The 17,218-nt window shown below is 33.3% G+C and overlaps 1 protein-coding gene and 1 non-coding gene across 2 annotated transcripts in view; both read left to right on the forward strand.

Moving 5' to 3' along the window:
• Nucleotides 1-7,504: 7,504 nt before the first annotated feature.
• Trnag-ccc lies at nt 7,505-7,575 on the forward strand. The gene has a single exon. It is a non-coding gene; the product is annotated as a tRNA-Gly (tRNA).
• Nucleotides 7,576-15,105: 7,530 nt separating this feature from the next.
• The window catches only part of LOC106099738 (protein Wnt-6), a 32,629-nt gene continuing 30,516 nt past the window's right edge, over nt 15,106-17,218 (forward strand). Inside the window, exon 1 of the mRNA XM_013278377.1 lies at nt 15,106-15,383. Coding sequence (XP_013133831.1) covers nt 15,322-15,383 — 62 coding nt within the window. The 5' untranslated portion in view covers nt 15,106-15,321. The remainder of the gene's footprint in view (nt 15,384-17,218) is intronic.

Here is a 17,218-nt window from a genome sequence, read left to right on the forward strand (position 1 = left end):
ATGTACGATTTTTTTTAACTCTGGTAACACGAAAAGAGGAAAATGAAGCTTCAAAGTTATTATTACAGTGTGTTCAATTACAAGTTAGGAGCGCTCGTACACCTTTGACTAAAATATCACAAAACTGTTTAGTCGCGCTATGATTCCTATGAGCTTATATGGAGGTGTAAATACTCGATTTTTAGTTATGCAACTAAACAGTTGAATGGGTTGCGAAACAATCGACAATCGCACAAAAGTTATGCGATAGTTTAGTCAAATATATCAATTCGACTTTTTAAATACTTTTTTATCATTATTCTGTTTGGTGTGCGACGATCCTAAATCAAATCATATACTCTGTGGCGGAGTCCAGAGATCGCTAATAGGGCCTCGCCGTTGTTACCGCGCTATGGTGTGCGGGCGCGGGCACAGGCGCGAGGCGGGACATCGTTAGCATGAGTATGCGACATTTCACATGGGCTAATTGCAAGCATTTAGCCATCTTGATAAACTGCCTTTGCTGCACTGTGGCTCTGTGGCTCTGCATTTAGCAGATATGTTGACGCATCAAACAGGTAAAGATGTGGCAAAAAATCAAGGTAAATTACACTGAATTCTGATACCTTCATTTAGTAAATATAGAGATTCTAAAACGGAATTATATACCAATTTAGTACTGTTCAATATTGTCAGGGCCATTAAAAAGTCAAACGTCGTTTAAATATCCCCTTTTCAAGATGCAAGTAACATGTGCTTATAGTTTTTTTATAAAAAAAAAATATTTTAATACCTCGGGTCCATCGAATAAAATGAATAAATTTCACTTAATGCCTATTAGCGCGTCTGCAGTTAACCGTATCACTGGCCTAGTATAGTATCTCGAGCATCGATTCCCTTCCATTAGCGTCCTCAGGCCCACTTGCTAAGCCCAATGATAATTGAAATACGGCCATAAACTTCGCTTCGTATGAACCGACTATTTACATTTATATTTTTATAGCTGCCAGTTATTTGATTATTTGTTAATTTACTTACCTTTTACAGGATGTTTCGTAATAGAAATGTGTATGTCTAAAGAGTTTTATGCATTCACAACTGCGCCTTTTAGTATTCAATCCTTTTAAGTCACCTCATAGTTGTGTAGACTTCGTGCCTTCTAGTGTAGAGTTTTTATTTAAAAGACGGTAATGTCCTTTCATATTTTCCTTTTTTTGCCTAACCTATATGTCTGCCGTGAATCATTTTCCTTTATGAGTTTTTGCGAACTTTCACGAATTCTCTTAATTTTTCGAGTGTTTCCCTTATTAAATCTACATTTTTTCCTACAAAACACCAACTAGTAGTTACACATATGCTATTTTTGTGATTATTCCTATTATTATTAAAGGTAACTGGTATTTATTCTACTTATTTTTAATTGTATATTATACCTTAACAAACCACTCTTTACATTCAGGATACTCAATATAGAATATAAATAAATCTAATAAATCGTAGAAGTACATAAATAGATTCCAACGATACGCAATGTGTCTTGAGCGTGGAGTCTACAATCAGACGAAGGTATTCGGGCCGTCAGCGAATGCCGCGTCAGTGATTTATGTTCCCTGTTCAGATGCCGCGGAGGCCGTAAGTGCACTTTATTTAATTATCGGACATTGTACAAACGTTAAATGAGGTTTTTTAATCTATTACATACCGTAGGGGGCTTTTTTCTCTAATGTCAATGCTTGTTTTGATAATAGTATTGTTGCAAAACACAAAGATATCCTAATTACTCACTATAGTCTAGTCTATACTTTTATTTAAATTTACGTTCCTTGTTTTAAATGTTTAATTTAACAATAATGAACTTTAAGGTTTCGATTAAAAAAAAACTAATAATTCTTAATTTGACTAAAATTACAAAATTCTTCATTCCTCGGTTCATAGTAGTTACCATATGAGATATGCAAATTCTATACTCACCATAATAAATGTCATTCAAGGAGTAGAAACCATTAACTGAATAAGCAATCAGTCTGAAACCGAAGTCGTCAAAGCGAAACGCAAACGCAGTATCAATGGTAGTGATCTGGCCCATTGAAGCGGGTAGGGCGCCCGGCGTAATTTGTCAGTGGTACCGATCGTATCGATATCTCGACTCGTCGATGCTCCAATCGATACGTTTATCAAGTTAATCGATCTAATTTCGTCAGTTCCCGGTGAGCGGTGAACGATGACCGGTGAGCGATGAGCACGCTGGGAAAGCCACCGCGGGTGCACAGTCATTCCATTTGCCTTAGATTAATTGAGATAGGCGTTCAAAATACTATGTTTTATTGATGTTTTATTCTTGTTAAGTTACTTATTTTGTATATCAAAAGAGGACAAGCAAGCAATGATGGCGTAATATTAAATCGTCAGGTCCTAACACTCACAAAAAATCCTTCACCTTAAAGATTTTTCTTAATATTTTTATTAAGAAATCCGTATAGAATCTCAAAGTTCTTTAAATCAATTAGAATCGATGTTTGCCTTCCAGAAAGCTCATTAATTCTACCAATACTTTCACGTTTACTTTTCTTTAGTAAATGTCATCTGAGAGACTTCGCTTCTGTGTGCATAAAACAGCTTAGTGCAAATCATTTTTGCTCTATGCGTTTATTATAATAACGCGACCACCGTGAAGACATCCGCCTAGACACGAGGATATTTGGATTGTGGTTTAATTACCTCCTATTGTGACTGTGATTCGACTCTATTGTGTTTGTGTACGATTCATTTCAACTTCATTATTCTATTTCTTTTTATTGTTAGGGTTCATTGAAGTTTAAATAGTCTGAATCATTTAAATGCGTAATTAACTTTTTATAATCAGGAATAACATGTGTTTGTGTGATAAGTTTGACAGTTTTAATATTTACTCATATAACAAATGCCTATTAGTATTATTATTATAACAGTATTGTATGTGTGTTTATATGATTTTATATGTAACATATGTGCAGTGTTCTGGAAATATGTAGACAGATCCCTACAGATCAAGACTGCTTCAAAGCAAATCAAACGAACGCTTTGAATTCTTCTAAATAACCTTCCAAGGTTGTTGTTGAAGATATTTCATCAAACAGAAATGTCAGGAACGTTCATAAAGACATTACTTTTTAGTCTTTCACAGATTAAAAAAAACTCATGAATTTATTTTACGAAACGCTTCGGGCGGGATTGTTTCGCGGCGAGTAATTTTGGAATTTGTAACATCGGAATTCGGTATGGAAAAACCGGGAAATGTTGATCGGCGAGAAGGGAGAGGGGGGAAGGGCTAAGGGATGTGGGCGTGCCGGGGGGCGGGGCGAGCCCTAGCGCACATGTTTCACAGACTATAAAATAGATACTCTATTGTCATGCCACAGATAATTAAATACCTTCTAACTGGCCACTTAATTTTAAGAACATATGGATTCTAAAGAATTTTGTAATTGCAAATATTCGACTTCTTAATTCTTATCATATATGTATATGAATTTAAACAGAACTAACATAATTATTAAATGATTAAACATTTTAAGTCATTGTGTGTTTGAATTTTTGTTTGTTTAAAGCTAATGACGCGCTTTGTGTAGACAATTTACACACGGACGTATTATGTATTCGCAAATAAGGATATAGTGCGTCAAACTAGACATACATTTCCATTATATGACAAATACCAATAAAATGATTCTTGCGGAAGCAAAATTGTGACGTAGATTACGGTATTTCTTTTAGCTAAATAAATCAATGATGAATGCGTAAAACGGAACTACACCAATGACGAATCACTTGACGATACGGCTTTGCTTTTAAAAAATATGTCTAACTAGTTTTCGCCTTCTACTCCGTCCGCGGTAAATTAAAATAAAACAAAAGCGAGTAGCCTGTGCCATTTCCCGACTATCCTCTACATCTATACCAAATTTAACCAAAGTTCGTTCAGCCGTTTAGGCTACAAACTCTAAAAAACATCCATCCATCTCAACTTTCGCATTTTTATTAGTATGAAGTATGATTATATTTGACGAAGATAATTTTTAAAAATATTTTAAGCCTAAAAATCTTCTTATTATAATATCGGCAATGTCACGCAAATAATTAAGTTATGACACGTCAAAATCACTGTCTTATAGTCTGTGACGCTTGAAAATTGTGGTCTCACGGACCGATTCACTGATACGATCGCTTGATATCGCACAAACTTTTAATCTGCGACTGGATTCACCTTTATTATTAGTGTGATAAGGTTTAATTTGTGTCTTACAGTTGTTGTATAAGTTTGTTATCGGTATATTAATGTGTCAATCGCTCCTCCTTCGAGACGTCCGATATTAATAATCATGTCAATCCGTTCGTGAGAACTCTCCAAAGTGACGGAGTAACTATTAATTTGGGTATTACAACGATTATTGGGTAATTGTCGGTGTTGGTTTGCGTCCGTGTTATTAAATTTCATTTAATTTTTATATTAGTCTGGGAGTCGGCTGAGTCATTCGGTTTTACGCCCGCTTTTGTATTCTTTGATGTTTCTTTTTACTCTGTCAATTTCTGTTGTGACTTATTTTTGTTTTGTAGCTCCTTCACAATATTTTACATTAAGAGAAACAGGATGATTTACAAGAAAAGTTAGACTGTAATATCATTTATTTTTACAATTATCTATACTTACAATAATAAAGCGTTAAAACACACTTCTTTGCTAAGTAAAATGTCATAATTTTTTTAAATACTTCTTTTCAAAAAAAATCCTAAACTTGCGACAGTTTATAAGCCTCACGGTTTTAATTTAGAGGGTGAATAAATGAAAAATGTGCGAGAAAGAGACAAAACTACAAGCCAATATCAACAGAGGTTGCCAGGTTTTAGAAATAAATGAAAAATGTCATGTGAATAAAGCACGGGAACAAATAGTTTATTATTATTCATTAATATACATAGTAGACTAAACATTTAGTTATACGTTTGACGTATTATTCAAGATAACATTTTAAACTATAATTAAAAGTTCAAAATCATTAAGTATTATAATTACAATAAAGCTAAAAGTGTTATTAACGTCGAAAACTAAGTGAAATGACTAATCGGTTAAGCTTTAATGACATCGATGACTAATTTAACATGATTTCACACTGAAGCTGTGTAAAGTTTGTGCCGCTAAAATGCCGCTTTTATTACTTTATATTTCTTAATGTCTTGATTTGGTTAACATCATTTTAGATGCGTTAATGACGACACTGAATTTATAATCCATACAAGTTAGAAAATAAATCACGCAAGTGAGATGGCTAGATTTTATCGTAATTAATTTAATGCATCTATCTCGCGTTTTCCTAAGTCATGGTGTAATGGAGAAATAAGGTGTGTAATTTTAGTATTTGTATATTTTTTATAATTTCATTGTTATTAATTGATAATTCAGATTATACCACAATTGCTTAGGGGTTTAATATATTAAATACTTTATTGGCATCAAGGATTTCAAAGATTTTTTCGTTATAAAGTACTAAATTAACCAAGCACGGATATAAAAGTTACACTAAATTCGAGTTTGTTTATTTAGGAGCATAATTTAATTGAGTTTTAAAAAAAATTAGCAGTATTTTAGTCGTCATTAGGTTGGGCTATTAGCGATCCATTAGGTTGGAAATTATATCGATCCGCGCCGGGCCGCTCGCATTCCGATGAAATTGGTAATGCGATAAGAATCTAGGGGTCGTTACCTAAAGCCCGCGCTAAAAGTCGAGCCTTTCAATACGTGGGAGACAGGTGCGTTTTAATTTAATAAGTAAATTGCTTTATACGGGAGTGAGGATGCAAATTTCACATCCATTAAGGATGCAGATGTATTATATGTCGTGCAAAACATTTTAAAAAAAAGTATTGTCTTTTGAATATATTTTAAACTAGCCTTCCCGGTGCGGCTTCATCCGCATGAAATTATAAACACTTTATTATATTGTTTACATTTGTCAAATTCTCAATTGCAAATATCAAAATTACCGTTACCATAGTAACATTGCTTCCTCAATGTTGGCAGCTTGTAGTTTGGTCTCTATCCCATCAGATGGTTTTTTTTCAATTGAATTACCCTTTAAGTTTAAAAGCGAGAAAATATACAGCCTAATGCTAAATATACAGCATGTTGTAGGGCTTCTTATTAATGAAAGAATTATTAAAAAACATGCTGTTATTGCTGACCTCCTACGCCACAAAGTAGTGTGTGTTTACGCCTTATTATATTAGTATAGATTATAAGGAGGGATGCGAGAAAAGGCCACCTAGGCAGGAATAGCGCTGAATCCGCTTCAAAAATGTAAACGCGTTGCTTATCTTTAGAATTAGTCTGTATGTATTTGCAATTTCTTTTTTGTGGCAATAAATACATAATGTCGCGACGTCATCTGATGAGTAGCGAAATTCATATCAACATGATGGCTGTCGACCAACTTTGCCAAATGACACTCCAAAGTTTGGTTGAATCGTTTGGTGTCTGAAGTGGGATATATCCGAAGAATAATCGAGCTGTATCCAGAATGTTCGATCGCAGCGAGTAGCGAAAATGACATTCGCGAAAAGGTATCTTGAATATTCGAAGTCATCGAGAATGTTCCATTATGAAATTTATGTAATTCGTACAGGAATTTCACTACTCATCAATAGATGACGTCGCGACAATATTCATTCACTCATTCATTCAATGTAGCTTTGGAGGACGAAAACCCGGTGCGCCGACCCTACGGGAGTAGGATAAGGCAGGGGAGATGATGATTCATTCAATGTAGCTGTTGCTATTCAGCCATAGACATAGACGTGGTTCATCATCGCTTAAGTTTAGTCTAGCTCTGTATCTCTATTATTTTGATCACTTGACACCTCATCCTCGCGCCAGTTATCACGCACTAAACCTACAAGATTTACTTTCAAAGTCACATTAACGTCAGACGTGCTTCGGGACTTCTGCTTTGTGTAAAGTGCATTGATAATCTAAGCCATTCTTAGGAGAGCGGGATGCAGATGTTATTTGCTAGAAAACCGAAAAGGATGGATGATGTTGAATTGAACATCAAAATTTTACAGCGTTTTTATTACGCGCGATGGATCTCTGTGTTTACACAAGGCGTCCGGTGCGGCGCGCGCCCGACGGGGTGTAGGAGTGCTTGTTATTTCAATTATTTTTTTAATTTAATTCAAAATAAATTTCACGTCTAATTTAATTTCGCAGAATTTTTAAGATGTTTACAAAGTGCGTAAGTGTAGCAGCATCGTGTTTTGGAACTAGAAATAATGTTTCTAATTTAAATTGATCTATCCAGAATCGAAAATTACTTATAACAACCATAAAGGAAATATGTCTATTAGCAAGATCATTTTAAAATAATCTAATCTAAAAATAATCTAGATATGTAGTACTTACAATTACTTTGTGTTAGTCTACATTCTAATATTTTTTTGTCATAAAAATTTTCAATTCTAAAATACGTCTATAAATTTCAAGATGGCGCAACAAGCACTGCTGGTGTAGTGGTATCATGCAAGATTCCCATTCTTGCGACCCGGGTTCGATTCCCGGGCAGTGCAAATCTTTTTGTTGTTTTTTTTTTCATTATTTTAAGACAAAAATTCATATAGAAGTATTGTTTCGTATTTTTGTACTAAATGTTTATCCAGCATTATAAAAAAATAACCCTAGCGAAGTTAACTAATATGGTAGAATACCAATAATTCTTATTCCGTATGAATGCGGTAGGTGACATCAGAAAGCCGCCGAACTTAAGCCAAAGATTCCTGCGGCCATGGGAATGAAACAAATTAACCGAATTCGCACATAAATTCCAACAAAATTCATTCGCTTAGTCATCCGTTAAATTTTTCCGAGGCAGTACATTTTTCTATATCTCCGATACGTGTAATTTTATAACTTTAAATAGACAAAAAGAAAATACGAATTACAATAATTACAAGATATTTGACCACCGTAATGTGGAACGGAATTCCTAAAGAGACACTGAAAGAAAAAGAAGATATGAAGCGATAAGACCAATAAATATAATTTTCTTTAGGTATATCCATATGTTGATATAATAATGTTGGAGTTTCATTTTATTTAATTAGCCGCAAGTAAAGCAAGGCACGCTCAATGGGTCAACCACCATTGTTTAAACACAACTAATTAACTAACTCATTTCACCGCGAACTGGCACTAATAAAATATTATTCTGCGTTATTAAGAAATTATTGGTTAGCGTTTGTAGCACCGTTGTTTTAACGCTCTTGTACTTCACCGCGTCCGTTAGAATAACATGGATCTCATTTTAAGAATTGAAAATAAATAAATTATTGTCTAGTTTTTACTTTGGAATTCTCATTTTAAGGTAAAATGATTATTAAACTTAATTTTAACTGTTGCGTTGTCAAGAGTTTTCTAAATGACCTTAATGTATGAATCCTAATAAGGGTATGTATGATAAATGAACCTTTTGGAGATTGAGGATTTTGAACGTAGAAATTAAAATCGTAAGATGTGATTACCCGAAACATATTTGATAAAATTGGACTTGCTTCTGTAAATATCAAGATGTTGTAAGCTTACAATACTATTAACTAATAGAACAGTAAAAAATATAACAATATAACCTATGGTTTTATTTCCTTTAAGAAATTGCCCCATATAATGGTAGTGTGCTAACACATTTAAAATTAAAATTTTAAATACTTCTTTGAGAAACATTAATCTAATTGTGTTGAAATATACGAATCAGATTAAATAGCGGTAATTTAAATATAATCTGTACCATATATTTAATGAGGCGTTCACGGTGAGATGCAACAGGTACGAGTGTATTAGATGTCCACACTAGATTATTATTACTTTAGGCATATTGCCAGACGTTTAACTCTCGTTTGTAGATCTAATTTTGGTTCATAATAAAAAAAAACACGTGATATAGAGACCGTAAGCCAAGAGAAAGTAGTTATAGTAACCTGGCAGTAACAAAAATTGGAACAGCTAATGCCTAAGCATTATATTTTTTCATATATCTGACAAATTGTAATATTGTAGTGTATTTATGTTTAATTTAAAACTATTAAAATGTTTCGTTTATATTAAAAGGAATTGAGTGAAAACGATTTCAAAAAGGTAGTTCCACACGTTTCTTTCGTTAGATCAACGAACAATAACTCGTAAACATTTATCACGCGTAGTAAATGAGTATTTTTAAGGGGGCACTAATTATTTCACATTTCAATCCGATCGAGCAGTAAAAACAATTTACTTTGCATTATCGTTCACTGAGTTTATTGTAACATTACTTAAGTCGCTGTTCAATAATAAAGATTACTATGAAAATTCAAGAAAATCCATCATACATTTTATACTAAGAATTTTATAGTATTTAGCATAATACAACGATTTAAGAAATGTATGACAATATTTTTTAATTAATAAATTTTTGTAATCAGTGGAATTGTTTCAAAACAGTTTATTAATACTATGTTTTTCTTTTTTTGTCTAAGAATATTGAAGTTTTATAACAGAAAAATATAATCTTGCCGATAAGATAACGTAAACAGATGTGTAGAAACGTTTTGCCTATTGTAACATCTCCTTTGATCTTCAACAGCATGTTAAATAGGTCGCCAAACGGATTACATTATCGCTTACTCACCCGCTATCATTAATTGCTTATCAAAACTTATGTATGGTGCATCTCTAAATCATACTAATATTATAAATGCGAAAGTTTAGATGGATGGATGTTTGTTAGAGTTTGTAGCCTAAACTGCTGAACCGATTTCGATGAAATTTGGCACAGATGTAGAGGATAGTCTGGAAGAATACATAGGCTACTCACTTTTGATTTTTTTAATGCCACGCGAACGGTTTTGCGGGCAAAACTAGTAATTTGTATACAACTTGATCGCTCACATTGCCTCATGGATCTTGTAAAAGAATTGTAATTTTCTTCTTTGCAAAAACAAGACGTAAAATAAAAAGAGATCAAGGTTCTTTATTTAGTTTATTTACAACTACAAGATTAAAGATTAACGCAATACTATTAATAGTTTACACACATTCAATTCACGCACAACAAGGTATTTAAATTTAAAAAAATACACTATAAATCTGATCACATCTCCACTGTCCTTCCATTAGACTGTCCGCAGTCAATATCCTTTCTACACGCGTCATTATAAGTCACAATTCATTAAATTTTTCGTCAAGCTTACAATTTCAATAGGGCTGTCGGGTGTTCGCCGGCCAGACATATCGACATCGAGATCTGAGATCACTATCGATACCCATTCCCGCACAGTCACTTGACCGGGGTGGCATCACGTCTCATTGTGTTACAGCTATCTAGTACCATATTAAGCGTCTAATGTATGGAATTTCATATCAAGATCCTGAATCGATCCGTAAGCGTATAATGTTTTAAGTTCATTTTAGTATTGAAACGATCTTTCTCAGATCACAGATTATGACATAGCTCGTAAGTTGAAAGCTAATCAAAATGTTTTAATCGATGATGAGATAACATTAGTGTTGTGCTCTGATCTCGGAATTAAATATCGATAAATTGTCATTCAGCCATAAGATAAGCACAACTTTTCATGTGTTACACTTATCTTGATTATTACAAATTTCACAAGAAACGAGTTTCTAACCACGATTGGACTTAACTTAAAAACTTATCTTGATTGTTTAGATTACGGTGGTGTTACAATTAATTAATGTTACACTTTATGTTATACTTAGTAAGAACTAATTCTACTAAGCAATATATTTTCTGTGAACATAAACGTTACATAAAACGTTTACTGAAATCTATTTTTCTCTGCGTTTAATTCTGATATCGATTAAATCGAAATTATATCGATGTATACATTCAGATACTTCACTAAATCTGAATAAATTCTTTGCATTACTTTAATTGATTTGTTGGATATTTTTAGTTGAATGAGTCGCTATTAATTGGAATTTTATAAAACTTATCGTTTTAGGGTACCGTCCATTGGATCGCTCTAATATTGACAGGATACGCCATAAACATTGATTTACTAGCTTTCGACCGCGACTGCGTCCGTGTGGAAGAAACAGAAGTGAGTAGCCTCTGTGTTCTTCCAGACTATACTCTACAGCGAAATTTCATCGAGATCCGTTCAGCCGTTTAAGCTACAAACTCTAACAAACATCCATTCATCTAAACTTTTGCATTTACAATAGTATTCAGATTAGTAAGATTGCAATTGTTTATTTCTTAGTTCATCTAATAATGAACTTGAATTAAATTTTCACTTGTGTTTCGGTCAACTACAAATTTTATTATTCTTAAAATCGAATTGCTTAGCTATGATTGCCTGGTGGGCTACTTATACATATCAATCGATTTGTTAGCATTACGGTCAAGTGGCAAAAAAGTCGATGCTTTGACTCGGACATCGGAATCGTTTTAACCGGAGAGCACTCGAGGCGTTTTGTTTGCTCGAGAGTGTTAGCCCTTTGCATTCTAGAGCCGAGCACCTGAGAGGGCTTATTTAGTTTACCGTGACAAGAGCATGCGGTATTGTATGAAGACCCGCTTCTACCAACTAAAGGTATAATCGTAAACAAATGATTGTCCATCACTATTTTAATGGTGAATGATTTTATAGTAATTGAGTTCTTTAATTGATTTGTTATATACATCTATACTATTATAATAAAGCGTAAACACACACTACTTTGTTGCCTAAGATGTCAGCAATTACAGCATACTTTTGAATAATTCCTTTTTTTTAATAAAGGTCTACACTTACGTCACGCTTTAGGCTATATATTTTCACGCCATTAAACTTGGGGGGTAAATATTTTGGATAAAGACCCTAATGTGGGAAAAAGACCATAAGTAAATTGCTAAGGTTTGTTATGTCATGTCATTTTGACATTTGCTATTGACAATTTGACAAATGTTAACAATAAAATAAAATTTTCATAATTTCATGCGGACGAAGCCGCACGGGAACAGCTAGTAGGTTTATAAAAATAATTATTAAAACAAAAAGGTTTCATTTAATTAAATTTAAATTGTCATACATAATACTATACATAAATATCATTATAGCTAAAGACTAACGGTATCTAAATAAACACTTTGATGGTACTAGTTCAATGATCGCTATGAAGTTATATGGTGCGCACACTCGTTTGTTAGTTCTGCAACTAAACAGTTGAATTGGCTGCGAAACAATCGACAATGTCACAACAATTGTGCGATAGTTTAGTCAAAGGTGCGACCGCTCCGAAATAGTGTTGTGTTGTGCATGCATATCGACATTTTTACGAGAAAATTGTGTCTATCAAAGGTTTTATAGTATTGTGTTTTTAATACAAAAGAAATGTATGAAGTCTTCTATTCTGTGTGGAATAAAGAGTTAGGTTAAAATATAAATTGTACGTAATAGCGCGGCGTGAGAATATCCTTTGTCGAATTCTTGTCAAACAATGCTTTGTGGTAATGATTCTTTGATGTTAAAGAAGCGAATTGCAAGTAACCTGGTATATTCCTTTGAAAACTATACAGATTGTAAACAATTATTTCATAACTTTTATTCTCTTGTAAATAGTTTATTGTTTACATAATTTATCTGGGTTAACATTTTTTACAATGTTTCAGTTTTGAAATTACAAATAAAGTATTGGTATTGTATTTGAAATTGCGGATGTCTACGGACAGCGGTGGCTTCGCCATTTAAGCGAATTCAGTTCGCCGCTTGATTTGTTTGCCACTATAATTTAAGTTAATAACCTTTTAACAAACATTCACACATCCTTTTGTTTTTATAATATTAGTAAGTAATCAAAGTAAAAAAAATAAATTGATTTTACTGTTTAAAGAGGATAAACTTTGTCTTTGTCCTTTTAAAATTAACAATAAGTCTTAAAATTAACAACAATGACGTTTAACAACAAAGACTAGTAAAACACAATCATAAACGTGAAAAGTTACGCATGAAAATCTAAGGTCTTTGCACTAACGCGGCAAATGACGCAAGTTTTTTCGAACAAACATCATAAAGAGGAAAGATTTGTATTTATATATGTAATATATTGAAATAACTTAAAAACTACTGGGCAGATTTTAAAAATTCTTCCACCAATAAAAGATCCGATATCAGAGAGTAAGATGGCTATTTTTTTCTTTCCACGCGGACGAAGTCGCGAGTAACAGCTAGTATTTAATGAACTATATCTATACCAATAATATAAATAGAAAATATTTGATTGTTTGTAATGAATAGGAACCGAAACTAATTAACCGATTACACAAATTCTTTCACTATTAGAAAATTACGATATCACTAAATGACATAGGCTATAAATTACATACAGGAAGGGTATGGATATGACAGAAAAGTGACGTATTTTGCCACAGGCGAAGCTCAATAGGCAATGATATACGTTAACTATATCTTAAGTGGCGCAAAAAGTGTTTAGGCAGTAACGGCCAATCAATGTAAATAATTGTCTTGGAAACGGTGAACGTCTGAAAAAAAGGTACATATATTCAATGCAAGCGATTTCGCTACACATTTGTGGCCTCATAAATACAGAATGTTTACAAGCAACATCGCTTTTGACGTTAACAGTTCAATAAAAAACATTTATCACTTTAATGGTTTTAGCAGCATTTTAAGCCCCATCTTACTTTATGTTTGAAATTTTTATATGACCTATCAGACATTTGTTATGAAAATTAATGAAATATTATAGCTCTGAAATTGTTTTTATAACATTTATATGAGAAATGTTATCGGAGAGTTATTGCTTGGAAATGAATTATAGCCGCTTAAATCTCCTTTAAGATACTTAAAAAAATTTATGAAAGTGTTGAGTGAAAAATTATCAGTGCGTGTAATTTTTATTTGATTAAAAAAAGCAAAGTAAAGCTACACTTTTTTTCAATTAAATATCAAAATTCTAAGCAAATTAGTTAAGTCAAAATAAAAAAAGGTCAAGGGCCATGAGCGTCTCGGGGTCAGCATAGAGAATGAAAAATAACTATGTAAATTATTAATAAAAATCAAAATACATTAGGTTCTTACATATCTACATAGATAACTCAATGGCTTGTTGGATTTTCCTTAAACATTAGGACCACATGATGTAAAACAATCTTTTTGGAATAACAAATAAATTTTACTACTAGTCCTCTCCCCCTAGATCATTAGCTATCATGTCCAGTGCCAAAGATGTCATTTCAAAATCTGAAGTTACGTAGCATTAATAATGTAACCCGTTTGCTTACTTAAATACATTTGGTATAAAATTAAATGTAAGTATAGACGCAAGACATTGCGAGCAGTGTCCGTTGCATAAAACTTATAAAGTAGTGTAATGTTAATTATAATTTTTAAAAAGATAATATTTGTCGCGCCTCGCGTCCAGTCGTCGGTTCATGTTAGTGGCGTCAGGTGCATGTACACGAGATTGTTTGTTTAACACAATTAGCGTTTCGCACGTGTGTTCTAATAATAAATGTGTACCGTACGCCTCACTGTCCATCACTCGCTCCCATTCAGAGAGTGTCTGTTTTGTATTACTATTACCGTACTGAAAGTCGAAGAGCTGCACCGACAACTATGCATATCCGTGCACACCATTCAATCAACCATCGAACCATCAACGATCAATTAACAAACGTATTCGAATGCAATTGGAACTATTATCGCCTGCAGACGCAACTAACTTCATCACATATCCACTAATTGTTATATATGCAAAAATTTCGCATCAATTTTAGCCCATGGCTCGATATAAATGCCAAATATAGCCGCGGGACTGATAATTAACAAAATTTAGAAGTTCGATCAGTTTTAAATTGGTATTACAAACATGAGTTTTGAAAAGACCAACAAATCGCGTATTTAATTATACCCCGTCTCGATTATTGGGGCCCCGTTTGTGGATCGGTCGTAAGTTTTAAAATATATCGCCTACACTATTCCTAATATCGTGTGATTTGTCAGGCTTTAAATATGTTTTAAAGTAGAGGCTAATCCGTTAAATATTAGTCAAAATAGCGCGAAAATCGTTTTGCGGTGCGCGTGCGCCGGCCGGGGTGGGCGCAGGTGAACGTCAGTCTGCTCTGGGAGCTCCCGCCGGCAGGGAACCACTCACGCAACGCCGCGAAATTCGGTATTGTTTTTCGAAGTACATCGAATGATAACTTTGAGAATTATCGTGAGATTTCGAGTATTGTTATTGGACTGGTATGTGTTCAGTAAGGAATAGAGAGGCGAGGGCTAGGGGCGGGGTGGTTGGCCAGTGATGTCCGGCGAGCGATGCGGCCGGTGCTCATCGCCGCATGCTTGCTGCTGCTAGCGCCCATCACCGATTCTTGGTGGTGAGTTTACTGATCACATAACCTATTAATAAAAATCTTAAAATTTACAAAGAAATTTTTATCTCATTAAGCCCCTTCTTGTATAATTGACTAAGAGGTTATGTCAATTTACAGAAGCGATAGTAACTTAGGCATCTTAAAGTTTTTCTCGACTGAAATATGTGATATTTCATTTGATGTGACGGGTTCATAACTTGCATAGACTTTGCTTTTTAGAAATAGAAGTTTGAAGATAAAACTTAGCGTATGGATTTGGTTCTTATATATTCTGTATATAGCAAACGAGAACGCTTTTTCCGTTAATTAATTTGTAAGCGACGTATTTATACATGTTATTGATAATTTTACGCCAAGTAACTAAAGTTTATACCATTAAACTTTACAATTCACTTTCGTTCAAATGCGTGTAAAAACCTTTAGGGTTGTACAAATATTATTTTTTAATAATTTGAACTGTCTAGATTTATTATAAACACTATTCACACATTACACAAGAAAAAAAGCTTTACAGCACTTTAATTAAAAAGCTCATAAGTCTAACAACAGTTAACATATTATCACATATATCCTTCATACGCATAATTAAAACCTAAGCATTTTAATTTATAATAACGACAGTCAAACGATTGCAACGCATCAAACTAATTTAGTGAGTTCGAAACCTGATCGACGGGTTTGAGATTTTTTTCCGCAATCTGGATGCAATAAAATTTTCTGGGCTATCAAGACAGCAATAGGCTTGATATTGCCGGGTCACTTTTGATCTCATTTCTTGTATCAATAAATGTGTATTAATTTAACATTTACATTTTTTAGACTGCTCATAGAATTTTTAAGCATAGAGATTGGATAGGCAATGCTATATAGCATTAAGACAATGGTATTATGTACTTAGTTCTGTATGCTGGGGAATTTATGACTCGTTCAATCAGTTATTTCTTAATTCCTTTACAAATACGAATGTAGAGTAAGTCAATAAAGTATGAAAATGTTCTCACTTGGTTTGCTGAATCTAATAGTTTCAAAATCAATTGAAAAAGGCGTGTTTTAAATAAATCATTTGAACATTGTAAAACATTTTTAAGGCCGCCCTTGCGCAAGTAGCTTAGTTTAAGTATGCATATTGTAATTTTTGCGAAAAAAGAATTAAAAAAATAAAGAATAATAACTTCTACCACCGTTTGCGTAATGATTATTTCGCTTATTAAGAAGTTATGTAGATCTTCTTATATTGTATTTTAATAGTGAATCAACTTCTATTATTGTAAATGAATTTTCGCACAGCTAGTTACTTGTACTAGTATTAATACTGAGAAATGGAGCTTTAGCAGTAGGTGGCGAGGCTCCAAAGTAAACTTCATGTATTCAATGAGCCAAATTTCTCTGAACAGGGTTCTGTAACAAACAACCGTTAAAACAAAATAGAATTAACTGAAACATCGTTTATTTCTCGTTTATTCGTAATACATAATTGGAGATAATACAATTTTTTATATCATAGTTGCTAACGAGTAAGCGGCTAGGTTATGGACCGCTGACCATAGACATAACGAATTGTAGATACGTTTCCTACAAATCGACATAGAAGGGGACGCAAATATTTCCCCATCCTACGCGTCCTTTCTTCTAATCCTACATTTCCTTTCCGTGTAAGATAAGGGTTACTTTACAGGAGAGCGATTACATACAAATAGAATATTTTTTATTGTACAAACACAATTCTTTTTTATGTCTCTGAACACATTTGTCATTTGATTTTTTAAATGATTGCTTCTTCGTGATTTTTCCAACCAATAAACTGGTTATGTGCCAGTAACAAAATGACTATTCTGGTA

Source organism: Papilio polytes, unplaced genomic scaffold (assembly GCF_000836215.1).
Source record: "Papilio polytes unplaced genomic scaffold, Ppol_1.0 DF824102.1, whole genome shotgun sequence".
Lineage (NCBI taxonomy): Eukaryota > Metazoa > Arthropoda > Insecta > Lepidoptera > Papilionidae > Papilio > Papilio polytes.